This window comes from Gadus morhua, chromosome 2, assembly GCF_902167405.1.
Source record: "Gadus morhua chromosome 2, gadMor3.0, whole genome shotgun sequence".
NCBI lineage: Eukaryota > Metazoa > Chordata > Actinopteri > Gadiformes > Gadidae > Gadus > Gadus morhua.
Genome location: NC_044049.1, coordinates 4,488,328 through 4,513,381, shown reverse-complemented (window position 1 = coordinate 4,513,381; position 25,054 = coordinate 4,488,328). Strand labels below are relative to the sequence as shown.

General features: G+C 45.6%; 4 protein-coding genes across 7 annotated transcripts; 2 read left to right on the top strand and 2 right to left on the bottom strand.

The window, feature by feature from the left end:
- Window positions 1–1,060: 1,060 nt before the first annotated feature.
- On the bottom strand, window positions 1,061–13,223 carry rab3db (RAB3D, member RAS oncogene family, b). Of its 3 annotated transcripts, none has more exons than XM_030376764.1 (5): window positions 12,994–13,223; window positions 9,083–9,319; window positions 5,124–5,242; window positions 4,884–5,008; window positions 1,061–4,020 (listed from the first exon to the last, which is right to left on the bottom strand). In XM_030376764.1, exons 2-5 carry the CDS (start codon window positions 9,317–9,319, stop codon window positions 3,833–3,835), a joined length of 669 nt encoding a protein of 222 aa, XP_030232624.1. In that variant the 5' UTR covers window positions 12,994–13,223; the 3' UTR covers window positions 1,061–3,832. The 3 variants fall into 3 exon arrangements, with proteins under 3 accessions (XP_030232624.1, XP_030232614.1, XP_030232621.1); XM_030376754.1 differs by having other exon boundaries at window positions 12,999–13,218; XM_030376761.1 differs by lacking the exon at window positions 12,994–13,223 and adding an exon at window positions 9,681–9,819.
- A 948-nt stretch (window positions 13,224–14,171) lies between these two features.
- tmem205 (transmembrane protein 205) lies at window positions 14,172–16,301 on the bottom strand. Of its 2 annotated transcripts, none has more exons than XM_030345239.1 (4): window positions 16,178–16,301; window positions 15,788–15,903; window positions 15,523–15,686; window positions 14,172–15,311 (listed from the first exon to the last, which is right to left on the bottom strand). In XM_030345239.1, exons 2-4 carry the CDS (start codon window positions 15,885–15,887, stop codon window positions 15,009–15,011), a joined length of 567 nt encoding a protein of 188 aa, XP_030201099.1. In that variant the 5' UTR covers window positions 15,888–15,903; window positions 16,178–16,301; the 3' UTR covers window positions 14,172–15,008. The 2 variants fall into 2 exon arrangements, with proteins under 2 accessions (XP_030201099.1, XP_030201108.1); XM_030345248.1 differs by having other exon boundaries at window positions 15,788–15,913; window positions 16,178–16,278.
- Window positions 16,302–16,670: 369 nt separating this feature from the next.
- On the top strand, window positions 16,671–17,218 carry LOC115534342 (histone H2B 1/2). The gene has a single exon (XM_030345259.1). It carries the CDS (start codon window positions 16,686–16,688, stop codon window positions 17,061–17,063), a length of 378 nt encoding a protein of 125 aa, XP_030201119.1. The 5' UTR covers window positions 16,671–16,685; the 3' UTR covers window positions 17,064–17,218.
- Window positions 17,219–17,916: 698 nt separating this feature from the next.
- Window positions 17,917–18,665, top strand: LOC115538982 (histone H2A). Its single transcript, XM_030350182.1, has one exon. It carries the CDS (start codon window positions 17,954–17,956, stop codon window positions 18,335–18,337), a length of 384 nt encoding a protein of 127 aa, XP_030206042.1. The 5' UTR covers window positions 17,917–17,953; the 3' UTR covers window positions 18,338–18,665.
- The last annotated feature ends 6,389 nt before the right edge of the window (window positions 18,666–25,054 follow it).

Sequence of the window (25,054 nt, the reverse complement as noted above, 5' to 3'; positions counted from 1 at the left end):
TCTCTCTCTCTCTCTCTCTCTCTCTCTCTCTCTCTCTCTCTCTCTCTCTCTGTCATTGGTGGGTGTGAAAAAACAGTTCATTGATGTTTACAACTTTACTGCTGGTGGGCCGTGCTAAACATGAACTTCACAGATATTAACCTCTTCGATTAGACACATAAAATTGACCATTTCTCCTTCAATTTCGGCAACATGTCAGAGCTTTCATGCGAGGAGAAATAATATGCATGAATAGGCTAATTATTATTATACTATATTAATATCATGTCCTAAAACAATTGTATAGTTCGTTTGTCCTGTCCTTTGTTCTTGAGGTGCGACCCAGGACCACGCGCCAAGTAACGGAAACCACACGTGGGACCAGTTTGCGCACGCAAGGAGACTTCTTAACGGTTCCTTATCTGCCAGCAGCACCCGCGCGCGCTCTCCTAAAACCGTGTTATCTGAATTACGAGCGCTGCTGTCGCGATAAGTCCAGGGAGCGCATCCCCACCCGTCCCAACACTGGAGGAGCACTTGAGACAGCACTTGGGTCTTTGAGCCAGCACTTGGGTCTTCGAGCCGTCGTGTTTTGCTACATTCTGGCGCAAGCCTACTTCTCAATTAACCTGCGATACTCAACTTTAAATGTCAGTCAATCCATTATTTACACTACAATCTATGACGAATAGCCCGTGTGGGATTAATAAAGAACCTCTAAACTCATCAATAAAATCTGGTTTCTCAATCGCCTTAAACCTTCTCAATTGAAACTACAGATCGTTTCTTCTCAGAGAGCGACCCGAGAAGGAAGTGGTGGTTAACTTTGCCACGGGCCTGGGAAAGGGGGCCCCAGGACATAAGAATTGTTGTGAGGTGACAAACTGTGGCTTGTCTGCTTCTCCTGATAACCAATAACGCAGCACATTTAGCGGTAGCACACAGGTTGGTCATAAATTATAGAAGCTGTCGTCAGCCATGCCTTTCAAATGTTCTTCTGAAGCTAGAAGGCTACAACGGACCTGGTCAGCATATTTAAACATTGTGCATACAATCCCCAGAAAAAAAATGATGTGTGCAATTTCGCTTTTATGAATAGGATTCTTTATTCATTTTTTACATACAGACCAATTTCATTTCCATGTGTATTTCTATATTATTTTCCTAACAAGGTTGACAACATTATCTAAAACCAAGGAGCAGCAACTCCAAACGTGACCAACTGCGGTTTCTCTTAAAAAGGAACTAATCTGGAATGAAACATAATGCTGAACAAAACCACAAAGGATATAACAAAGCCCTGCCCAACGTCTTCCGCAATGGTACACACGACATGCCTCTGGCGAATGTTTCACCTGACAACTCCAGAAACATCTTTCTCTATAGTAGCATCAAGTTCGGCCATCTGGCCCATCCAGTGTAGCCTGGATCCGAAGGACAGTGGGCAGATGATCTGATAGCATCCCCGCTACTGCTAGTGAACAGCCCTCAAGTAATCAACAGTGGACAGATGGGCTGGCTGACCAAACACCTTACACAATAGAAGGGAGTGACCACTTTATGGCGAGCTTGGTCCACCTTTTTGACCTGTGTTGGACAGCATTTGGCAAAGCAACGTAACGTTTGGCAGCTACAACGGCAGTAACGTTGGAATCGAAAAAAGTAACCCTTCTCTTGGTGGTGGACTTTTTTGGTTCATCGTAAACACCAAACATCGCCTTCAGCATTGCCTAGCGGATGCTGTTTTTTGTTATTTGCTGTTGACCGATCCTCATCACCCCTGATTGCTCCATTTAAAAAGGCACAGGACCTAGCACAGTAAACGCACAATGGCAAACTGCCGGACATTCAACACTAAATAAAAGGTAAACAGTTGCACTCTGCACATATCTTCTGCTCAGCATTAAAGTGAATACTTTATAGGCACGATGAAGTGCATCGTAAGGCACCAACGCCCTGTTTTTAACCTGACTTAGGTACAACACAAACCCTAAAGTTTCCAGATGACCTTTAACCTTCTCCCTTACAGTAGTACGAATATTTAGTAGTCACATTTCTACAGCACAGTGTGTTCCCTTTCAGAATGTTTGGACGGAAAACGGTACAAGAAAACACAACTTTAGTTATTTGCCAACGAAGCGCGTCATTTTGCAGGTTAGCTTGTATGCTAACGTAGCGGTGTCGGGCCATGGCTGTGTATGGCGCATGCAGCACACGCGTAATGCGGGACAAGGCACATGCCGGAGGACATCAGGGGGAAAGGTTATCAAGGCGTGCTGGGAGAAGGCCCAACAATTATCAATTCCACATCCTGGAGCAGTCACCAGTCTAGTGCAGTCTCGCTCAGATGCTGAATCAATCTTATCAAAAGCAGAATTTATCTTCTCGGTTCTGATAAAGCTTTCAATGTTCAGTGAGGATGGGTTTAAGGCATTACCTTACTGATAAGCAACAAGCCCTGGAGCAGAATTTCTGAGAAGGGGATGCATCGTTTAGTACAAGGAGAGTAGTCCGTACAAAACGGATGTGTAGTCCATAACCATGATTTAAAATTTCATTTTGACGTAGAGAGCCTGTCAAATTTCAGGATGAAGATCATTGATTTGGGGAAAAGGCAGCAACAACAGGATAAAACACAATTAAAAAAAAGTGTTAGTCATTCTAAACACTCATTCTCTCTGGTTGTGATTGGTTGAATACATTAGTTAAATACAACTTTAATATTTGGGCACTTGATTGTATTCTAAAACATACTACCAGCATGTATAGTTAGTGCGTAGTTCGGTTCAGTCTGGGAGGGAGGGAGAGGGGATGGCCATGGCTCTAAGGGACCTGATCAGAAGGTGATTCTGATCTACTAATCAAATGTCTTGTCAATGATCTTCTGGAGTTCAGTTGTTGGGGACGTTATTTGTAGTAACATACCCTTTTTCCATGGAGGCGTCACCATATGACAAACACAAGTGTGGCTTATAAAACTAATTATGAGTTTACTACTTTTGGGCTGAGTAATACATACACAGACGCCGCATTGACTGCTTGGAGCTGTTGCTGCGTTCCTGAATAAAAACAACTTATTGAGATCGGTTGAGAAATGTATAGGTGCTTTTAATCCAGGAAAACCATAGCTCCCCTTTTACTCGTTTAAAGTCAAGTCTTGGGCTCCCAATTATGGCAGCAACGTTAAAGTACGACACAAATGCCAATGCGGTGTCTATGTATATATGTCTACTGTGCTATGTACCAGGGCACCTCGTAGACTTATCTTCACTAGTCCAGTCTACTTACTCTTCTACCCATGACTTTGTTCATAGAAGGAGCAGACCCATAATTACCACACCTGTGTTAGTCCTACAATGAGGTCTCTCGGATGGGGGTCTTTTCAGTGAACTTTAGACTCCTCTACCAGAGCAAGAGTTTCCTGCAAAGACGATGACAACATCATGATGGACAGCACTGGATAGTGTGTTAAGGCCACAGAGCACAATGCTAGGGATGGCTGTGTGCGTGTGTGTTCACGTGGCAGCGTGTGTTTGAGAGAGGATAACAAAAGAAATGACAGTTTGAGAGAAAACGTCAAAGCAAAGAGAAAGAGATTGAGAGAGAGAGAGAGAGAGAGAGAGAGAGAGAGAGAGAGAGAGAGAGAGAGAGAGAGAGAGAGAGAGAGAGAGAGAAGAGAGAGAGAAGGAGGGAGAGAGCGAGCGAGAAGGATAAAACTCAATGTATTATTGATTATGGGATGCCTTGTTATGGATGTGTGTGAGGTTGGGCAGAAGAAAGAGTGAGTTTGTGTACTTGTGTTTTTGTGTGTGCGTCGGGCAGTGCGGCCGGGGTGTGTGTGCAGATCAACAGTTCAGCAGGCGCAGCCCCCCTGTCCGTCCGGGGGGCCGTCCTGCATTGCCATGTTGCGCTGGTTCCCCAGCATCCCAGAGTCCCCCTCCAAGCTCTCGCTCATCTTCTCACAGATGATGTCCACCAGCCGTTCAAACACCTGCTTCACGTTGATGTGGTCCTTAGCACTCGCCTCGAAGAACTGGAACCCTGGACGCAGACGGACAAGTAAGCAAGTTAGTAAGTAACATTTATTAATAAAAGCACATTTATAATGTGTTTGCACTAACCAAAGTGCTGTACATAGTGCATACAGTAGGCAAAGATGAAGGCAAAATAACATTAGAATAAAATACAAATAAAAGACATGAAACCGGACATCCACACACAACAAAGGCAGTAGTGCAGAGGTCAGATAGTTAATGGGGAGGGAAGGCAAGGTTGAACAGATGGGTTTTGAGCCTTGATTTAAAGGCATAAATGGAGGGGGCATCACGTATGTCGGGTGGCAGTTGGTTCAACAAGCGCGGAGCAGCTACAGTGAAGGCCCGGTCACCTTTTTGTTGCAGTCTGGAGCGGGGGATGTGTAGCAGACCCTTATTATGGATAGGATTCAGACGCATGGACAGTGTGTCATCAACCGGGGAAACGATCCAACAATCCAACACTTTGATGTTGGATTGTTGATGGATACGTCTCTAATTGTGTGTAACTAAGATGCACTTTCTACTAGCTAATGAGGAAGAATTAGGTAATGAAAAGGAAAAAAACGATAATAACTCTCGAGTCAAAACTGAACCTACAGAAGATGACACATTTTGACACACCGCAACTGGTAGAGAAAGCTATCATCACTGTTAGGTGGCATTAAATGTACAACGTAAATATAAACGTATATATATATATATATGACGCATATACAAACGTATATACGTTGTGTAGAAACGGATTAGGTAGATCGTGTAGAAGTATAGAAACATAGCGTATATAGTGTAGAGTAGACAGAGAGAAACAAATAGTGGAGGCAGTATAGAAACGTGTAGTGTAGATCGTGTCGACAGAGGCGTCCTCACCGAGCTCCTCGGCCAAGCGCTGGCTGTCCTCCGTGGGGACGATGCGGTCGTCCTCCAGGTCACACTTGTTCCCCACCATGATCACCTGGGCGTTGTCCCACGAGTACGTCTTGATCTGCGTCGCCCTGGGAGACCCACAACACACTCGTTATCCCGGGTTTACGTACATACTCATGATCCCAACATCATGGTTTGTATACATACTCATTGACACATATCCCGTTGACATGCTCAACTCACCAGTCTTGGACAGCGTTGAATGACTCCTGGTTTGTGATGTCATACATGAGCAGGAAGCCCATGGCGCCCCGGTAGTATGCGGTGGTGATGGTCCGGTACCGCTCCTGTCCTGCCGTGTCCTTCAGGGACAACGCAGCACACAATGGTTCATAATGACTCATGACTAAAATGCAGGTGTTCGGCCACAAGGTGGCGCTGTGGGTTTCAGTGGGTAATATTATAGATGTAAACATGAACAAAAGCACTGTTCACAATGTTCATGTATTTATGAAATAAATTAAGTCAAACACACACTACTCCACTAAGCGCAACACAACACTATTACAGGAGCATGAGACTTGTTCATACTTTATTGACAGGGGACCACTTAAATCCAAAATAAGGATGGGATGGGTTTGTTGTTGTTGTATGAGACATAATGCAGCAAGATGTAATGTGTTTTTTATAGAAGATAATACTAATGTCACATAACCTACTGTAACACACTGTAATGTAATGTTTGGTTAGGGTGGTCAACAGGAGGAAACCAGGGCAGGGAGAACACGCTATCTACAAGCAGGGGAAAACCAATCACAGGGAACCCAAACAGGAAGTCAGGCTCTCCTGCCCGCTGCTGTGTTGCCATGACGATCCTTGATAGCGTTACAAAGTTCTGACTCGGAAACCAGTCTGCAAACAATGCCACCGGATTTTATAGAAATATACAATGAGAAAAGGGAGAGAAAACAACGAGACAGAAAGATCAACAGAGAGAGAGAGACAGATGGCAGAGAAAGAGACAGAATCATAACGAGAGAGAAAGAGAGAGAGAGAGAGAGAGAGAGAAAGAGAGAGGGGGGGAGAAAGAAATAGAGAGAGACAGAGGGAGAAGACTACCAGGCCGATGGATATTACATTTTCATGCCGATCAGATTACCTTAGGCAATAACGTAAGCACACACACACAATGCACGCACACACACACACACACACACACACACACACACACACACACACACACACACACACACACACACACACACACACACACACACACACACACACACACACACACACACACACACACAAAATTGAGCAATGAATAAAACCCAGCCCCTCCCTAATGTTTACCTGACGACAAATCTGTATTCCTTGTTTGCATCAGGTCCGTGTGTGTGTGTGTGTGTGTGTGTGTGTGTGTGTGTGTGTGTGTGTGTGTGTGTGTGTGTGTGTGTGTGTGTGTGTGTGTGTGTGTGTGTGTGTGTGTGGGTGTGTGTGTGTCTTCACTGATCTTCTCATTGCAGGAGGAGGAGGATGGGGAGGGGGAGTGCACTGGTCGTCCAGGTAACCAGGGGCCATTGAGGTTCATGAATGTTCTATTATTGTCAGGATTGTTCTAGGTCCCTGCTGGTCCTTCAAGGAGGACCAGAGAGAGAGAGAGCAGGGACTAAGGGACTAACAACCTCAAAGAACCCAGGGGAATCAAACAAGAAGCACTGCATGATAATTAATCCCTCACAAGCTAAGAACAAGAGTACAACATGCTAACAGCAAGCATACAATACCCTTAACAATAAGCGTATAACTAGCCAAGAACAGGCAAAAAATATGTGTTCAACTAGCAAACAACTATTTAACAACAAGCCAACCACAAGCTAACAATAATTCTACAACATGCTAACAACAAGCTTAACCGAAGGTCATAACAGTCAAACAAGAAGCTTACAACATCCTAACAACAAGCGAAACGTAAGCTAACAACCGACTCACAACAAGCTATACAGATGATCCTAACGAGCTAACAATAGCCTAACCGCCAGAGCGCTTGCATCATGCCAAGGGCAGTTCCCTGTACACCTCTATACCAAATGTAGCAGCTCAGCGTTACTCTGAGTCATGCAAATCCACAATCAAATATTTGGCCAGGTATAATCCGCCAAACTCTGGACAAACAGAACGCCTCCTTTGTTGTGGTAACCAGATCCTCGCTGGAGACAAAGGCGGGGCCCTCAAACGGATGCACGCTGCCTGAGGAGCGAGGACCGGGAGCGGGTGCATTGACGTCAGCGCTCCCCCTTATCACTATACAAGCGTCACCTGGTTTATATGAGCGGGCCACACAAAGACCTGGCACACTCTAACACCATCCCAGCAACCCCCTCCCCATGAACAAACAAACACACACACACACACACACACACACACACACACACACACACACACACACACACACACACACACACACACACACACACACACACACACACACACACACACACACACACACACAAAGCTCCCAGCTGCAACACTTGGGAGGCCAGAATTATTTGTTTTTAAAAATGGTCGCAAAGCATGTCTGTTCGGCACACCTGAAGTCTACAGCTGCACTGTTTGTGTGTGTGTGTGTGTGTGTGTGTGTGTGTGTGTGTGTGTGTGTGTGTGTGTGTGTGTGTGTGTGTGTGTGTGTGTGTGTGTGTGTGTGTGTGTGTCTGTGTGTCTGTGTGTCTGTGTGTGAGCGGATGTTTACTATGCTGTCATTTGAATTGACTATTTAACGTCTAGCTGCTAGCAAATAATTATGACTACAGTTGGTAAGATGGGTGAGGTTAGATGTTATTAGGATCAATTAGGTTATATGTTATCAAGATGACTGAAGTTACATGTTATTAAGATGAATTGAGTTTTATGTTCAAGATGAGTTAAGTTACAAGTAATTAAGATAAGAAGGGTTAGGGTTAGGGTTGGGTTACATACTTTAATGAATAGGAAGAGGTTAGAATCTTGGTTGACTTTGGGATTGAACCAATTCCTTGGGATTGGAGTCTGACACCCAAGCCACTCCTTCCTGTGTGAGTGTGAGTCTGTCTGTATGTTTGAGAGTTTGTTAGACTGCACCAAGGCTCTCACAAAGTTCATTTCAGTATAACTTTAAGCATCAACAGAGAGCAAGATAATCCACCTGTGTGTCAAAACGACAAAGGCCTGTGATACATGTGTGGCAGCTCCAGGTTATGATATACTTATTCATCCCATGGTCAACTACTACATCAGTCCGAGCTAGGGAGCTAGTGTAGTCCCTGGAACCAACTCCAGGTGTAGTCCCTTGTCTTTGTGAACACAGGAAGAACATACACACTCCATGCAGAACGTTCCCCCTGCACACCTTCTGGGAGGCAGTTGTGCTACCACTGTGCGCCCCGTGACCCCAGATCTGAGGTGACTGGCAGATATTTCAAACCATAGATAAACAGTGTTTTAAAAAGTGTTTGCCCTCTCTACATACTGGCACCATTTCCTCAAACCTAGAAGATCATTAGGGCACGCCCGAATATCCTATTGTACTTGGCAGTGAAGCAGGAGGCTAGATAGCATGGAGAAGGTTGGCATGAAGGATGTTAGGATGTTAGGATGAGGTGTGCAGCAGGGAGGTGGTTCGCTTGGACACTAGTGAGCTTGGAGGTGGTGCGAATGAAGGTAGTTGGCATTTAAATGGTTAGCTCGGAAGTTAAACAGCACTAAAGGGGTTGCACCTCGGGAAGGCTGACAGAGTTAATCATTAACCCGACAGGAGTTCCTCTTTGGCGGTGCATATATGTGGGCTACCCTGCCAGCACTACACACTCACAGGCTAACAGTCATTGTCACACATGCAGGCATTGTGTTATGCTCCTCAATAGTGCAGAGCTATGCATTGTACATATAGCTTCTCCACTCACTACTAATAATACCCCTAGAATCTGGGGACCTCATACTTCACCTTCACTTATTGGAGCAATTGGGGTGTGTCAGCTCTTTAGTGTAGAATGTGTGCATGGTATAGAGAGAGAGAGAGTGACTGTGTGTGTGTGTGTGTGTTTTGGTGTATGCTATAAGACGGCTGATCCTTTGCAACGTGTGAACACTGCCTTGCTCCTCCACATGACTCTAGCTGACCTCACCAACCCAGGTCTGCATAGCGGTGAGCCGGTGACCTGACTCACCCAGATCTGCAGTTTGATCCTCTTGTCATTCCGGAACACCGTCTTCACCTTGAAGTCGATGCCAACGGTGCTGACAAAGGCGGAGGTGAAGGAGTCGTCCGCGTAGCGGAAGAGGAAGGACGTCTTGCCCACACTGCTGTTGCCGATGATCAGCAGCTTGAACATGTAGTCGAAGTTCTGGTCCGCTGCGTCCTTCTGGGTGGGCGGCTGCTGGAGCCGGGAGTCGTTGGAGGCCATCTGGAGGTCAGAGGTCAACGTTTAACATTTAACAGATCACTCAAAGTGATCCATTGAAGTGATCTGTGAAGTGATCTGCAAAGATCTATTCAGGGGGCTAAATTGTCGTAGCACCCCCAGCCAATAGCAGATCGATTTGATGGATCAGGCATCTTTAACCTCTACCTCCTTTATATATGGTGAGATAACATTTCTCTCCTAATTTAAATGGTCACTAAATGATATGGCTTCTGCTCTGTCAGGTCGTCTGAACAGCCCTGTGTCCGAGGGGTGCGAGCTAAATAGCCTTGCTAAGAGCACAAGGTCACCACAACCCACCCAGGGACAGCTACTCAATCCCCTAATCGTGACATTGCCTTACCTTATCCCGCAGTTTGTCAAAATCATCAGCTGATTCGTATATACTATATGATTCGTATATGATCTATAGAACAAGTTTCAGAGGTCCCATTGTACTGAGGACTAGTTACAAGGAGGACTTGCACACCAAGTGACAGGGAAACGCTTGTTACAACGTTGATGTTGCAAGTTACTGGCAGGCCTCAGGGTTTGAGGAAGGAACCAGCAACATGTTTGCAAGAAAACAGGTTAATCTTTATTAACAACGTGGCCACAACACTCCACCAGGCCTTCTCATAGCTAAATTATGCCTTTACAGGCAGTGACAGTATGATCTACCCAGAACGACAGCATCTGTCCAGTCTCACTTTCTACAAGGGACACCCAACCACACCAAACGGTCTGTATCTCTCAGGCAACCTCTGTTAATCATCTCCTCTCTTGCACCTGTTCTGCTCCCCAAAAAGGCCACACCTGGCTCCCTGCCGACAGGTGATCAACACACTCTCTGTATTGGGTTTATTAGCCAGCAATAACCACTTATCAAGATACCCATGATGCATTATGGCCCTTCATTGATGATCCTTACATTACTGGATCCTAACTCTCAAAATCTCTTAAATACAACTACCAGTTGCCTTAATGTAACCGTTTCTATTTTAACACAATTTTGTGAACATTATATTTCAAAACTAAGATTAGGTAGTTGTAATGACAAAAATGCTACAAGGGTGAAACAGAGCTAGATTTTGAAAAGAAACTCCCCTCTCTGATCCTTCCTTTCCTATGTTTCTCCAGCATTGAGAAGTGTTCCAATCAAGGAAGAGATTTCCGGATTGGTCAGAAATTAATTGAGTGCGGTCTTAAATCAAAAGAGTATTTCACTCACTAAAAGCTGCCGGATGGCCGTAGTATTTTCAACTCAAATTATAGCTCTTAAATCGTACCTACAGCACCTTTCACTTGTCCATCGGCCCTGAGAGACTCTCTCTCAAGGACCAGAGAAAGAGTATGTGAACTTCACGGTCAGTATCTATTCCACATCCCCACCGCTACACAATCACTGCAAAACACACTCGTCTCCATGGTAACCTGCCGGGGGCATCAGTTGCAAAGCTGGCCCCATTAGTGACCAAGGCTGTCCACTCACACGGCTCTTAAACTGTCCAGATGGAAAGGCAGCACGGCCGGTGCAGGGAGAGATGCCTATCTGACTATAAGGGAGCCATCACTGGGTCAGATCCACAAGGCTGCACTGTCAAGGCTGGGTCAGCGGCCCATGAAAACATCTGAAACGGTGCAGTGTGGCTGTACTTATGGGGACCGGGATGACTGCTAGTACAGCAGGGGATTGTGAGATGTTAGAAGCAGAATCTAGTCGGTAAGACATCGGATAACACTCATTATAGGGGTAAACAAAAGAATGTTTTTCTTTCAGGTTAAACACAATCAAAGTGTCTGTCCATCACATCGCTTGGTGAAACTTTTTCTTCATGTGAATAAATGGCCAATAGACTCTCAAAAGGACCACTTCTGAACCACATGAGCACATCAACATTGTGTCACGTTATGTTTATAATACAAGGTTTGTGTGACAGCATAGTGTGATGTGTGTGAATGTGTTGATGCTTGTCTGTCACTCTGGGGCCTGCCTGTCTCTCTGGCACCTGTCTGTCTCCCTGGGTACTGTCTGTCTCTAGGGCCTGGCCTTCTCTCTGCCACTTTGGATACATTCTACCAAGTAGGCCTCTGTATCCTACCCCCCAACCGGTCCCAACTCGAACCTCTGGCTGTGTAATCCTGTATCACATGACGCATTTGATGGGCTCTGTATCTGCTAAGGCGTTTAGTGTGCACATTCACAGGGGCCACACAAAGGGGCCAGCCATAAGAAATCTGCTTGTTTTCAAGCTCATTGCCAAGAACAATATAAGCCCTGGGGTCACATGTCTCTAGTCTATCGAGCAGCTGAGCGGGGTGGTCCAGCAGCACAGTGAACCTCATAGCTGGGCTCATGTTTCCGACATAATGCATCAATCCCCCCCTTCAGCCCCACCACCTGAGGTGGTGGGGCTGGACAACAAATATAGGGCATACTGTATAGGTTACTTATCAACATAATGACCACAGTTGCAGTGCCCTAGGGAGGCAGGTGTCATTAGGCTGCTGGCTTGGATGGACGGAGCGACAGATTGACTATCAGCAGTATTGATCCCTAGGCAGCTGGCACATTTGACATGGGGCGGCCAATAGAGGGCGCTACTATGAATTTGAAGAAGGAAAACAACAACAACAACAACAACAACAACAACAACCACCCTAAGACTTAAGAATATATATATTAATGAGCAAGGTTAATATATAGTTAGAGAGTAAAATGTATAATCTGCTATAAAATGTAGATTAAAAACTGTTTCCGGCCTGGAGCGAAAAAATCTTTGCCCATTTACTCTTGTTCTAATTTGTAGATTTGCAATTCGCTCCCCTCAAGGCAAGAGATATGAACTTGTGGGGGCACATGGCACCTGTCGTAACAACATTTATCTGAAGGCTGCCAATTAATAATCTGTAACACGATCATTGCTATAATACGGTCATCTACAACAATGATGAGTTCAAGTACTGCAGCGGTGCTGTGGCTCTGTTACATCTCCATCTCTCATGGAGAACAATGCTCAGGAGACTTTCTCCGAGACTGCGGATCTCCTCATCATAACTCCAATGACTACATCTGAATCCGAGAGTTGCTAACGTTTTGCTTACTTTATTATTTTAACTATAACAAATAATGTAAGCAATGATTATTATATTAAAAAAAAACATTTTAAGTAGGCTTACCTCAAACAACGTAAACTAAACATGTGTCATTATACAACGAGAGGCCCCTTTATGTATTGAAATAAACTGGTTTGTGATAGGCTACCTGGTTGCTTGTGTGCTTGATTTTTGATGCAGCCCCCACTGAATAAAAATGCACCAGCCGCAACTGCATCTCACCCTTCAGTATAAGACTCGCAGAACACGAGCATACTTTATCATAATAAAATATTATTTGAAGTATTGCATTTATGTTTATTAGCTATCTTACGAAAAGTTGTCTCGATGGAAACATAGATAGCCGATAATTTTTCAGTTTATAAGAAAGGACATATTTGATTGAAGGGCGTAAGAACGAGCCTTTAGTGAAACAAAAACAAAAACGAATATAATCGGCAGCGAGATATACGAGTTGTATGAACATGTGAGTAACAGTTGGTGAGTGGAATCGCAAGTCTGTGATAAAGGGTGTCGCCACTGGACTAACAGGAAATATAAGGAAAAAATAAACTTCTTACTTTACCTTGTTGTGGGAAAAGTCCAGTTGAGTCTTCTATCGGATAGATGTCTCACTCTCTCTGGTCCAGCGAGGAGTGGTTTCGAATAGGAAGAGCCAAATAAGCTCCTTTCCTTCCTCTTCCCTTCAGTGTACGCGCAGGTTTTCCTCAGGCGCTCCCGGATCTCTCTGTGTACACTAGGAGCTGCTGCTGCTGCTGTTGGCAAGCACTGCGCCGGCGCAGCTTCCCGGCTCACCTTCATCACCATCAACATCACCATCATCATTACTCAACCAACCGGAGGGGACGAGTTGTTGTAATGTTGCGGTCTGCCGGGTTCAGACCAGTGATCCTTATGTATTGCATAATTGGCTTACCGTTTACTGACACTGATTATTGCAGTGCTTACTCAGAGTAGGCTATACGTTTAAGTCCATTCGTTCCTTAACCCTTGAGAATAATGCAATGGTTATTACACAAATGTCCTCCTAGACGACTATGTATGGATACTTTCCTCGTTGGAAAAAGGCGCATTCCATGATCTTTCGAAACCGGTTCGGTTCACCTCGGCACAAAGCAGCTCGCTGGACTTCCTCATACTTTTTCACGCCCAAAATGCAAGGAATCCTTCCTGGAAGCGTGTTGTTTACATTTACACCCACACACCCACACACGCACGCGCGCGCATACACGCGCGCGCACGCACGCACGCGCGCGCACACACACACACACACACACACACACACACACACACACACACACACACACACACACACACACACACACACACACACACACACACACACACACACACACACACACCTTCATTAGAGGGATTTCTTTATTCACAATTGCACAATGAAAATGGCAGGATGATGAGAAAGCTTAACTCAAAAGATAATGATGATATTTAAAAGTATTGACATAACATAACCCTGAATTTAACACTAGCCCGGTAAAAATTGTACAAGGAGCTGAGCAGATAAACTTGTTTTAACTCCCTGATGACAGATGCTTGAGGAGACAGCTGACATTGTGAGTTCTTCCTTCATGTTACTGGATCACTTACTTCCATTGTTAAAGTTGCAATGTGTAATATTGGCTCATAGCTTAAGCTTAATACCCTGAACATATCTGTTGTCCATCTCAATCTTTAGTTCTCTGCGGTTCAATATTTTAGTATGAAATGAAAGACAATATTTCAAATCCACATCTGATGTTTATTTTAAATTTGCTGCTTTATATAAAAAACCCACACTGGTCAAACAATTTACAAAACACACACAATTTGTTGACCTTCATAAATATTAATAATGTCGCTCAAGCACATCAATCTTAGCATTTTCTCCATTTGATCAAAAAAGCTTTCAGTCAAGGCCTAAGACTCATTCGTATGAAAAGGCTAGGTTACATTTCTTAATCATGTGCAAAAAAAAACTGCTGAAATACTGCTGACAGAACACACGTGTTGTCTGTTAAGGCGTTAAAACACTACCGATTATCATCTGTCAAAGAATGTTGACGTAAATAAAAACAATAACTTTTAAGCACATTCTACCTAGTTTATTTTCAAACAATTTAAAATACTGTTTTATTTCTTGATTTGAAAGCAAGCTCTGTTGAGGTTATCATTATTACTAAGATTTCAATTATTTTCTCACTTAAAATACAAATATTTAATCATGCAGCTCATTTAAATGAATTCAATCCAAACTTTATTGTGTACATCAATTAATAGTAACAATACTTATTGTATTATTATTATTATCATTAAAGGCTTCATTCTTAAGAGTTTAATTCTGCTAAATAAAGACGTAGCTAATGTTTCCTAGGCTCCGTATCAAGGGGGCAGCCTCGCAAATAGGGTTAGCATACACACAGCCAATCTCTACCAGCCCATTAGTTGGGACAGGGTGAGGTTTAATACCCCTGCAGTGGTCACAACAGGACCCCATGTGTCCCCCTGCCGTCATAGATGGTGAGGTTGAGGGCCCTGTAGAGACTAGATGGTGGTGAGGTTGAGGGCCCTGTAGAGACTAGATGGTGGTGAGGTTGAGGGCAGTGTAGACCAGGTTAGTGGTTGTGCAGACGAAGCCCACCAGGTTGACAAGATTGGAGAGGCCGTGGTAGCGCCCAAACATCCTCTTGCAGGCTCCGTACTTGGGGTCCTGCTCTCTGAGCTTGGCGTAGGCCTCCTTCTGGCTCCCCAGACCCACCTGGTCGCCCAGGCCATGCTCCTCCTCCACCGCCCTCAGCCGGAACATCAGCTCCGTGGCTGCAGGGCCCAACCACTGTGCGTTGAGGCCGGCCGTGACCAGCGCTACCAAGTATAGAACCATCTGGGGGTCAGAGAGAGGGGATCATTTAAACAGATCCTCAAAGACAGGCTGCTGAAGATACCCTAGCTGTGAGTATGTATGTTATAAAAGCAATGCCATGTGAAGGTAGAAAGCTCCCATACTACACAGCCCTTTTTCAATTTTACTTTTTTGTTCCATTTTTTCCCAGGTTGGAGAGACATGTCTCTGTCACTGTCTGCGTGTCTCTCACCTGCACATTTGCATGCCACTCCGTCGTCTCACTGGCGTGGTGCAGCGCATACACGACCAGGCTGCTGAGGTTAGCCGCCAGCAGGCAGTAGAAGTACACGGGGAAAAGCTTGCTCTGCACCAGCCCGAATGTGTGCCTCGTTACCTGCCGCACCAGCACAAAACCTGTCGGCCAAGGCACGGGAGACGTTGAGCCAATGCGCGTGCAAAAGCTTGTTTACAATTTTAGAGACAAAGTTTTCTCGCAATTGCTCCGATCCACTCACCTGCTATGAAGGACACCCAGAGCTGCATCCCCCAGGAGAAGGATAGGACCAGCAGGTGAATCACCCTGACCAGATCCGTAGGCTCTCGTTCGGTAACCATGGCTGATCAGTGGATGCTAGAAGGAACTACCAGTTAGACAAACGTTGGCTTAAAAATTAGTCGAACACTGTTGATATATGTAGCGTTTAACCTCGTAGCTGAAAGGGAGGTTATGGCCTCAATATTACTCTTACTTAAGTAGGTGGAAGGTTGTGAATTTACGCAACATCGTGTTAAAACACTCGTCGATCATGAGAGGAAAGAATAAACGCTTTGTAATTCTGTAATATCCTCCATATTCTTCTAATATAACATGGATCAACCCCACGTTGTGTGTGGTGTGCACTTACTTTACTTTTTTCCGACGCCAAATTAAGGTATTAGCACATCTGATAGTCTTTCTGACATAATGTTATCTTCCTGTCTAGATCGTCAACGGCAAACCATACATGTGGACCAATCACAGACCGTCTTGGGAACGTTTAGTTCCTCCCCTTTGTGTGAATAATTTATTTCCTCTGCTGTGAATCTATGGTGTTACTTAACTTTGTTGGAGCTCAGAAGTGTATCGTAAGATGTTGGATGAATGTAGAAGATGACGATGAGTTGAGGATCCTGGCCCTGGGTTGCTAAAAATAATATAATAAAGTAATAATAAAATAAATGTTCTCATAATTTTACTTTGGTCAGTCGAGCCTCTCTCGTTTGTGGGGAAATGCCTCCCTCTGCCGGTACGATATGTTCATACCACTCTATTTCAGCAAATCATATAACTGGACTATCCCATGATGATTTGCATGCGCCTCCTATAAATACCACCGTCAAACCGGAACTAGCACCTTCGAAACCAGTCTAATCATGCCTGCTGAAGTCGCCAAACCCGCCCCCAAGAAGGGCTCCAAGAAAGCGGTCTCCAAGACCGCAGTTAAGGGCGGAAAGAAGCGCCGCAAGACCAGGAAGGAAAGTTATGCAATCTACGTCTACAAGGTGCTGAAGCAGGTCCACCCAGACACTGGCATCTCATCCAAGGCGATGGGAATCATGAACTCCTTCGTCAACGACATCTTCGAGCGCATAGCCGGTGAGGCCTCTCGCCTTGCTCACTACAACAAGCGCTCCACAATCACCTCCAGGGAAATCCAGACCGCTGTACGTCTGCTGCTCCCCGGTGAGCTGGCAAAGCACGCCGTGTCTGAGGGCACAAAGGCTGTGACAAAGTACACCAGCTCCAAGTAAACTCTTGATGAATGTAACCCAAACGGTCCTTTTAAGGACCACCCAATTCAGCTTAAAAGAGCCTTCCTTCACTCTACAATGATCAATTATGATATGCATTGGAAATCTTAATGCGGGCTAAACTATAAAAACTGATTCAAATAAAGTATTTTTGATTTATAGCACGACTGATGTACGGAAACACTACCTTCTGTATTGATGGGTTAATTACGTTTTTTCTTAAAAGGAATCTCTTGAGTAACCTACACTATGAACTTTTCTTTGGTAAACTTTAAAGGTTGTAAACGTGTACCTCATAGTCGAGCTAGAGCCCGCAGCCAATTAAGTCCACGGTGGGCATTTGTTTGCATTTTCTTCGCTGAGGGACATTCGTTGACATCTTATGGGAAATCGTTTGATAGGTCTATATAAAACGATACAACGGCCTCAGGTCGAGCTGATAATCTCGCTCATTAAGTTTTCTAATGATCGACGTTTTATGGGTCAATAGCTATTGTTTATGTATAGCATGTATATATAGATATATATGTGAATTGAATATATATTATTATAGCATAATTATTTAGGTCAACCTTGATGTCCTGGGCGTTCTCCATGATGTACATCAACTTCGCGCCTGTTTACTTTTGTGTTAATATATAGAAGTGGCGGGGATTGTTCTGCATGAATGACCCATATGCTAATAGACTGCGACGCCTCCTTAAGCCCAGACGACCATTGGCTGAAATATCTTCTCAATGCGCGCCATGAATACAAATTAGAGCGCGCTCAAGTCAGGAGCCTTCTCATTGGACAATAGTCGGCAGCCTGTTTTCTGCTTTCCTATAAGAGACGGTGCGTCGCCGGTAATCACCATTCTGTTCTGAACGAGCTGAAAGAAATATCAAATCATGTCAGGAAGAGGCAAGACCGGAGGCAAAGCCAGAGCGAAGGCCAAGACCAGGTCGTCCCGTGCCGGGCTGCAGTTCCCCGTCGGCCGTGTGCACAGACTTCTCCGCAAAGGCAACTATGCTCATCGCGTCGGTGCCGGTGCTCCCGTCTATCTGGCCGCTGTCCTTGAGTATCTGACCGCTGAGATCCTGGAGTTGGCTGGAAACGCCGCCCGCGACAACAAGAAGACCCGCATCATCCCCCGCCATCTGCAGCTGGCCGTCCGCAATGACGAGGAGCTCAACAAACTCCTTGGTGGAGTGACCATCGCTCAGGGCGGTGTATTGCCCAACATCCAGGCCGTCCTTCTGCCCAAGAAGACCGAGAAGCCGGCAAAGAAGTAAATTCGAAATAAGCATTGAAAACCAAAAGGCTCTTTTAAGAGCCAACCAAACCTTCACCAAGAGCTGTAGTTTCTGAACCAAATGTATCTGTTAGCCATATCCCTTACTCTGTTAACATGAACACAACATTTAATTTAGACAAATACTAAAAGGATGAGCACGCTTGGGGAATGATAAGTTTGCGGTACCATTTAGTCCATCATTTAATAATATAAAACACATTTCCCCTTATACTCATAATGTGGAGAAGTCTTCATAGAATGAGGAGCTCAAATTGGCAGAGGGAGTGGGCGTAAATTCGGCCCAAGTAGACTAGAAAGCCGCCGAGAAGTAAAATGCTGAACCAAAAAATGCTGACTTTTTTTTTATGAATTAAAAAAAGTGCAAAACGTTTTTATTCCCATTCAACCGCACCACTCAGTCCGATTAAGTCACAGCAAGGCCCAATGGCTCACACTTGTCCCCCTTTAGGCCCCAGAAGCCTGACTGCTATTGGAGGTCACTGAGGGTCCCACAGACATACACAGAGCTCCCAGCACTGCCCTGTGTATTGTATTAAGTCACAGCAAGCCCCAATGGCTCACACTTCTCTCCCTTTAGGCCCCAAAAGCCTGCCTGCTATTAAAGGTCACTGAGGGTCCCACAGACACACACAGAGCTCCCAGCACTGCCCAGCACTAACACTAACCCTAACCCTAACACACAGACACACACAGAGCTCCCAGCACTGCCCAGCACTAACCCTCACCCTAACCCTAACCCACAGACACACACACACAGAGGTCCCAGCACTGCCCAGCACTAACCCTCACCCTAACCCTAACCCCCAGCACTGCCCTAACCCCCAGCACTGCCCACACCTGAGCTTCATGAGGCTGACTTTCACAGTCAGCCTCATCATTGCCCCAGGATGAGGCTCCCCAGGATAAGGCCTCAAGTTGTGTGTGTGTGTGTGTGTGTGTGTGTGTGTGTGTGTGTGTGTGTGTGTGTGTGTGTGTGTGTGTGTGTGTTGCCCCAGGATGAGGCTCCCCAGGATAAGGCTCCTAGTTGGGTGTGTGGGTGTGTGTCTGTGTGTGTGTGTTTCCCCAGGATGAGGCTCCCTAGGATAAGGCTCCTAGTTGGGGGTGTGTGTGTGTGTGTGTTGCCCCAGGATGAGGCTCCCTAGGATAAGGCTCCCCACGGTAAAGGCTCCAACTTGGATGTGTGTGTGTGTGTGTGTGTTGCCCCAGGATTAGGCTCCCCAGGATAAGGCTCCCCACGATAAAGGCTCCAACACTTGGGTGTGTGTGTGTGTGTGTGTGTGTGGTTAGGGTTAGGGTTAGGGTGAGGGTTCAATTATACCTGCCGATATCCATTTGTGTGTGCATTGAAATGTATTTGTGAGAAGAGAGTAATTTATATACAAATTACAAAATACATTTTGTAACACAATTATTATCTTTTCCAGAGCCCTGTTTCAGGTAGCTGGTTTTGAGGCAACCCCGAGTTTGTTCGCTCTGAGTTAGTGGAAACTCTGGGTTTTCCGTTTCAGGTAGCAGGTTCAGCGCAACCGAGAGTTAGTTGCTGCGGCAACATACGCCGTGGGTCTAACGTGCTCGGGAGGTGGTTAGACCTACTCCGAGTTTGTTGTCTAAGGCTGAAGGCAGCTCTCCGACAGAAGGAAGTGTTAGAAATGGCATGTCCTTTTCTACGAGAGCCTGTGGACGTAGAGGCTGCGATCCTCAGAAGGAATCTCCGTGAGGAACGATTATTAAGACCCCGGTTGAATAGCCTATACTTTACTTTCCTGATAATTTTCTTCAAGAGGGCTATCGCTTTTCAGCGCAATCTATCATTTATTTAGACCACCTTCTCAGCCCCCATGTTAACTGTCAAACGCACCGGGGGCATGCTCTAAGTTTAATTTTTAATTTTTTATCGCAATTAACGCATGTGCAGAATGATCCGCCCCGTGCATCCCACCCGCTCTGTAGTACAGTCACTTCAACGTTGTGGCTTTCCCATGATCAGAGTAGCTGATTAACCATGGACAGGGGCGGCCTTCCCTACAGGCGGGTTAGGCGGCCGCCTAGAGCGCCATCTAGAGGGGGAGCGCAAAATAATGCGCCCGAAAAAAAGAAAAAAAACACAATTATATATTTTTTCCCTCCTGGCGCATATTTTTGCGCCCCTTCTATATCTCCAACCAATATTTTGACATAAAAAAAAAAATCGAACATTAGGGTAAAATGAGCCAAAAATCGAAAACGGAGGGGAACCTACCTCCTTGGTTTGGTTAGAGTGTTTTCAAGAATCGAGAATCAAGAACGAAATCAAGAAAATGAAGAGGCAAAAGCCATCCGGGGCGCAATTTTTTGCTCCGTGGATTTTATTCTTGAATTAATGTTTGTTCATCGTTGCGATCGTTGTTGTGTTTATGTGAAAGAAATGCAGTTACAGGGCAAAACAGTTTTTCAAGGTTGCAATTCAGTTTTCGTGGGGAATTAACAAACTTTTTTTTTTTTTGCGTAGGGGGGGGGAGCGCCAGGAGTGAAGCTCGCCTAGAGCGCCAAATGTGCTGGGGCCGCCCCTGACCATGGACCTGTAACTACTGCAAGTCAAGAAACTCATTTTAAGAATGCAAGGCAGAAAAGACCCTGGTACTGCTTTTAACCAGATGCTGTTCTTCTCTACATGCACATGCTCAGCATAATCGTCTGCATTGTTCACTGAAGTAAAACCCTTTGAGTAAACTGTTCAACAAAATAACTTGTCCCACCACAGCCCGTGTTCTAATAAAGACAATCTACTTATTATGAGGATTATTTTATTTCCTGAAAGCACAAAAAAAAAAACACCTTTAACTAATGTTCCAAAATATGGATCTCCAAAGCATCATGTTGCATCTTTTGAATTGTTACAATTGTATGGAGGTTGGTGAGGGCATCTGGTTCAAGTAGGGCGATGACGCCATCAGTAACTGGAAGAAGATGATTAGACAGTGCAATTATTACTTGAGCCAGAATATTGCCCCATCTAATTTGCAACGCGCTGGGTTGCGTGTACATATTTAATTATTTGGATTATATTCTCCGGGTGCCTCCCCAGGGCATTCAGAAAGGGTTTCGGTGACCAACCTTGGATTACCAATGGGCAGAGGAGGAGGGACTCCTGTCACAAACAAGTGATTGTATTTCAGCTCCTCAATCAATCCTTCGAGTGGATTTGGTGATGAGATGATTTGCTTCAGGACTGCATAACTAAAAGCCCGTCGATTCTTCAGGAGGTCACACACATCTTTCTCGGCCTTTTCAACCACCTCTAGGATATGTGGTGGTGTCTTATCGTTCATGCAGACTCTGCGCAGGTGATAGGATAGAGACTCTTGGGTCCTCAAGCAAACTGGACAGAGTAGATAGTGTCTATGTGCAGCTGCAGATTTCCTGGTAAAAGAAAAGAAATACGTTCATTCAGAAGTCATCACAACAAAACATTTAAAACATGGTAATTGATGAAGAGAAAGTTCTCTCACGGACACGTCGGACAGCGAAATATTTGTATGTGATTGTATATTTATAGTTATGATTGATATTTCCACGACAGTAATACTTCATGAGCAATTACACTATATATATATATATAAATAAACAGAGGCATTAAATATTACTTACTTTTCCCCAGCCATTTCTTAAGATGAGACAGCGAGTGAAGATGAATCCCTGGAAGAATTATGGAAGAAAAATGCTGGATATTGGGTTTGATGACGTCTGTGGGATGTCAATAATTCAACACAATTATTTGAGCTGTCTGATGCCGGGTTAGGCTACTTTGTAGGATGAATTGTTGAAGGGGGTAGATGACTGTTATAAGTTCGGAAAACCACTGCCCTATAGTAGGCTATATGGATTAGTGACATATATATAGGCCTATTGCTATTAGGACCTGCTCCATAAGCATTGCCAACAAAAAAGGGAAAGCTACATTCATCAAGATGTGAGCTCCTTAAACAGGTGTGTATGCCCAATTGATAATTAACCAGAAAAAAATTATGGCGTCTGTAATATATTGTTTGATTTACTCCCATGACTACGGTCTGTTCTGTCCCGCCTGGGTACGCGTAGTGCCGTTGGTACGCATGCGCAGTTTAATACCAAGGTAAAAAGGGGGTAGAATGGTTCTCTTTCCATGGCTTCACCCAGGAAAGTAAACAACGGCGCCCACACTAACAGCAGTCATTCAGAGTCCTCTTGGGACTGCTCGAACTCAGTCGCACTTCCGACTCCGACTGATCCCTCACTACTGTTACGTATTTTAAGAATCTAAGCTACCCACACATAGACCCAATGATGCAGGACCAAACATATAAGCTGCGTTACCCTCACATAGCCACAAGGGGAGCATGATGTTATTGAAGGCTGCTCCCTCTTCACCTTTAATTAAGTGAAGAAGCCGAAGCCATAACGTCACCCCGGCCACGCCCACTAGGCAACGCCCACTGCATAGGCCACACCCACTTGACGTCCTTTACGGAGGACGTCGAGTGAACAGGCCAGAGATCAATAGGTAGACGGCGCAGCAAGCCACTCGGGCCTTAGCCCGGGGGGCTTGAAGTAGATCACGGTATTTTCCTCTCACTCCCGTTAGAAACAATTCCCTCCGTATAGCTTCAGTTACCATACCGAAACATGCCGACGACTTTATAATAAATGAAGTGAGTTAAAGCAACCCGGGATTGGACAACTTTCTTCGAGAATATGCAACACTACGATCTTTTTCTTTACTTCTCTCGTCAAATGTTACCAAAAATTTCCCAATGGCGGCGCGCACAGTCGCAGCGGCTGAGTGCCCGAGCAGTCGATGCTATGTGCTGATGTGTATGTACGTGACGTTTTTAGTTTTGTGTACGTTATGTCGGGCGGATAACACAGGCGGTTACAACAGGCATGACCTCATTAAGATCGGACTTTGCCATGAACAACAAATAACAAGGGAGTTCCTCAAAACACACAGGATTCCGACGGAGCTGGCAAGGAACCCCGGCTCTCCGTGGATTATCATCCCAGCAGGGAGGAGGCGCAGGCGGCGTCGAGAAAGGAGGCAAAAGCGAGGCTGCAGGGCTGGCGTGCTAACTAGGCTACGGAGGCAGCCATTCAGACCACCGCTTCCCAGCCTGTTTCTCACAAATGCAAGATCCCTTGCGAACAAAATGGACGAACTAAGACTACAGACTGTAGCAAACAACACCGTGAAGGACGCGTGCATTCTGATCATCACGGAGACGTGGCTTCACCAATTAATTCCGGACTCTGCAATCGAGCTAGCAGGCTACAACACACAGCGCCATGACAGAACAGCTGACTCTGGTAAGAGCAGAGGAGGGGGGCTCTGTGTGTACGTGAACAGTAGCTGGTGTACCAACGCTGTGACTGGATAGTCACTGCTCTCCGGACTTGGAATATCTGACTGTGAAATGCAGGCCCATTTATCTCCCAAGAGAGTTTACTGCTGTCATGGTTACAGCTGTTTACATACCACCGGATGCTAATGCTAGCGCGGCTATCAGACTTTTATATGCCAACATTACTAGCAAACAGAGCACATATCCTGATGCTGTGCATATCATAGCAGGGGATTTTAACCATGCAAACTTGAAGACGGCACTCCCTAAATTCCATCAACATGTTAAGTGTGCTACTAGAGGAGATAACATCCTGGACAAGGTATACTCCAACATCAAACTGGGCTACAAGGCCAGACCACTGCCACACCTGGGCCAGTCTGATCACCTGTCCTTGCTTCTAATCCCTGCATATGCCCCCCTCAGAAAAACTGCTCCCGTCACCACAAAGACTGTGGCCGCATGGCCAGAGGGTGCCTCCCAACAGCTTCAGGACTGCTTTGAGAGGACTGACTGGGGGGTCTTTGAACATCAGGACCTGGAGGTGTTCACAGACAGTGTTCTGTGCTACATTAAGTACTGCATAGACGCTGTCACAGTGGACAAGTGCGTCCGGGTCCACCCCAATGAGAAGCCCTGGATGACCAGGGGGGTCCAGCGGCTGCTTAGAGAGAGGCCCACAAAGACCCAGGCCCGGGTCTTTGTTGCCGGGCCTGGAGGTCCGGCAACAAAGACCTCTACATCACAGCCCGAGCCAACCTGAAGAGGGGCATCAGAGAGGCCAAGGCCGACTACAGGAGGAGGATAGAGGACCACCTGAGCAGTAACAACAGCAGGCAGGTGTGGCAGGGAATTCAGCACCTAACCAACTACAGGACCAACCTTGGAGCCGCTGAAGGTGACCCTGCACTGGCAGAGCAGCTGAACATCTTCTTTGCCCGTTTTGAGGTCACAGCACCAGAGATGGCACCACTACACCACCACACAGCCAACAGCAGCATAAACCTCACTATTGAGGAATATGAGGTGAGACGCGTGCTGCGGGCTGTCAACCCGAGGAAGGCTACTGGTCCTGATGGCGTCCCTGGACGTGTGCTGAAGGACTGTGCTTATCAGCTGGCTGGAATCCTCACAAAGATCTTCAACCAGTCCCTGGCACAGTCTACTCTCCCACCATGCCTGAAATCCTCAACTATAGTCCCCCTACCCAAGAAACCCCACATCTCTGGATTCAACGACTACCGGCCAGTGGCACTCACGCCAGTGGTGATGAAATGCTTTGAGAAACTGGTCCGTAGTCACATCACAGCAGCCCTGGCCCGCAGCCTTGACCCCCACCA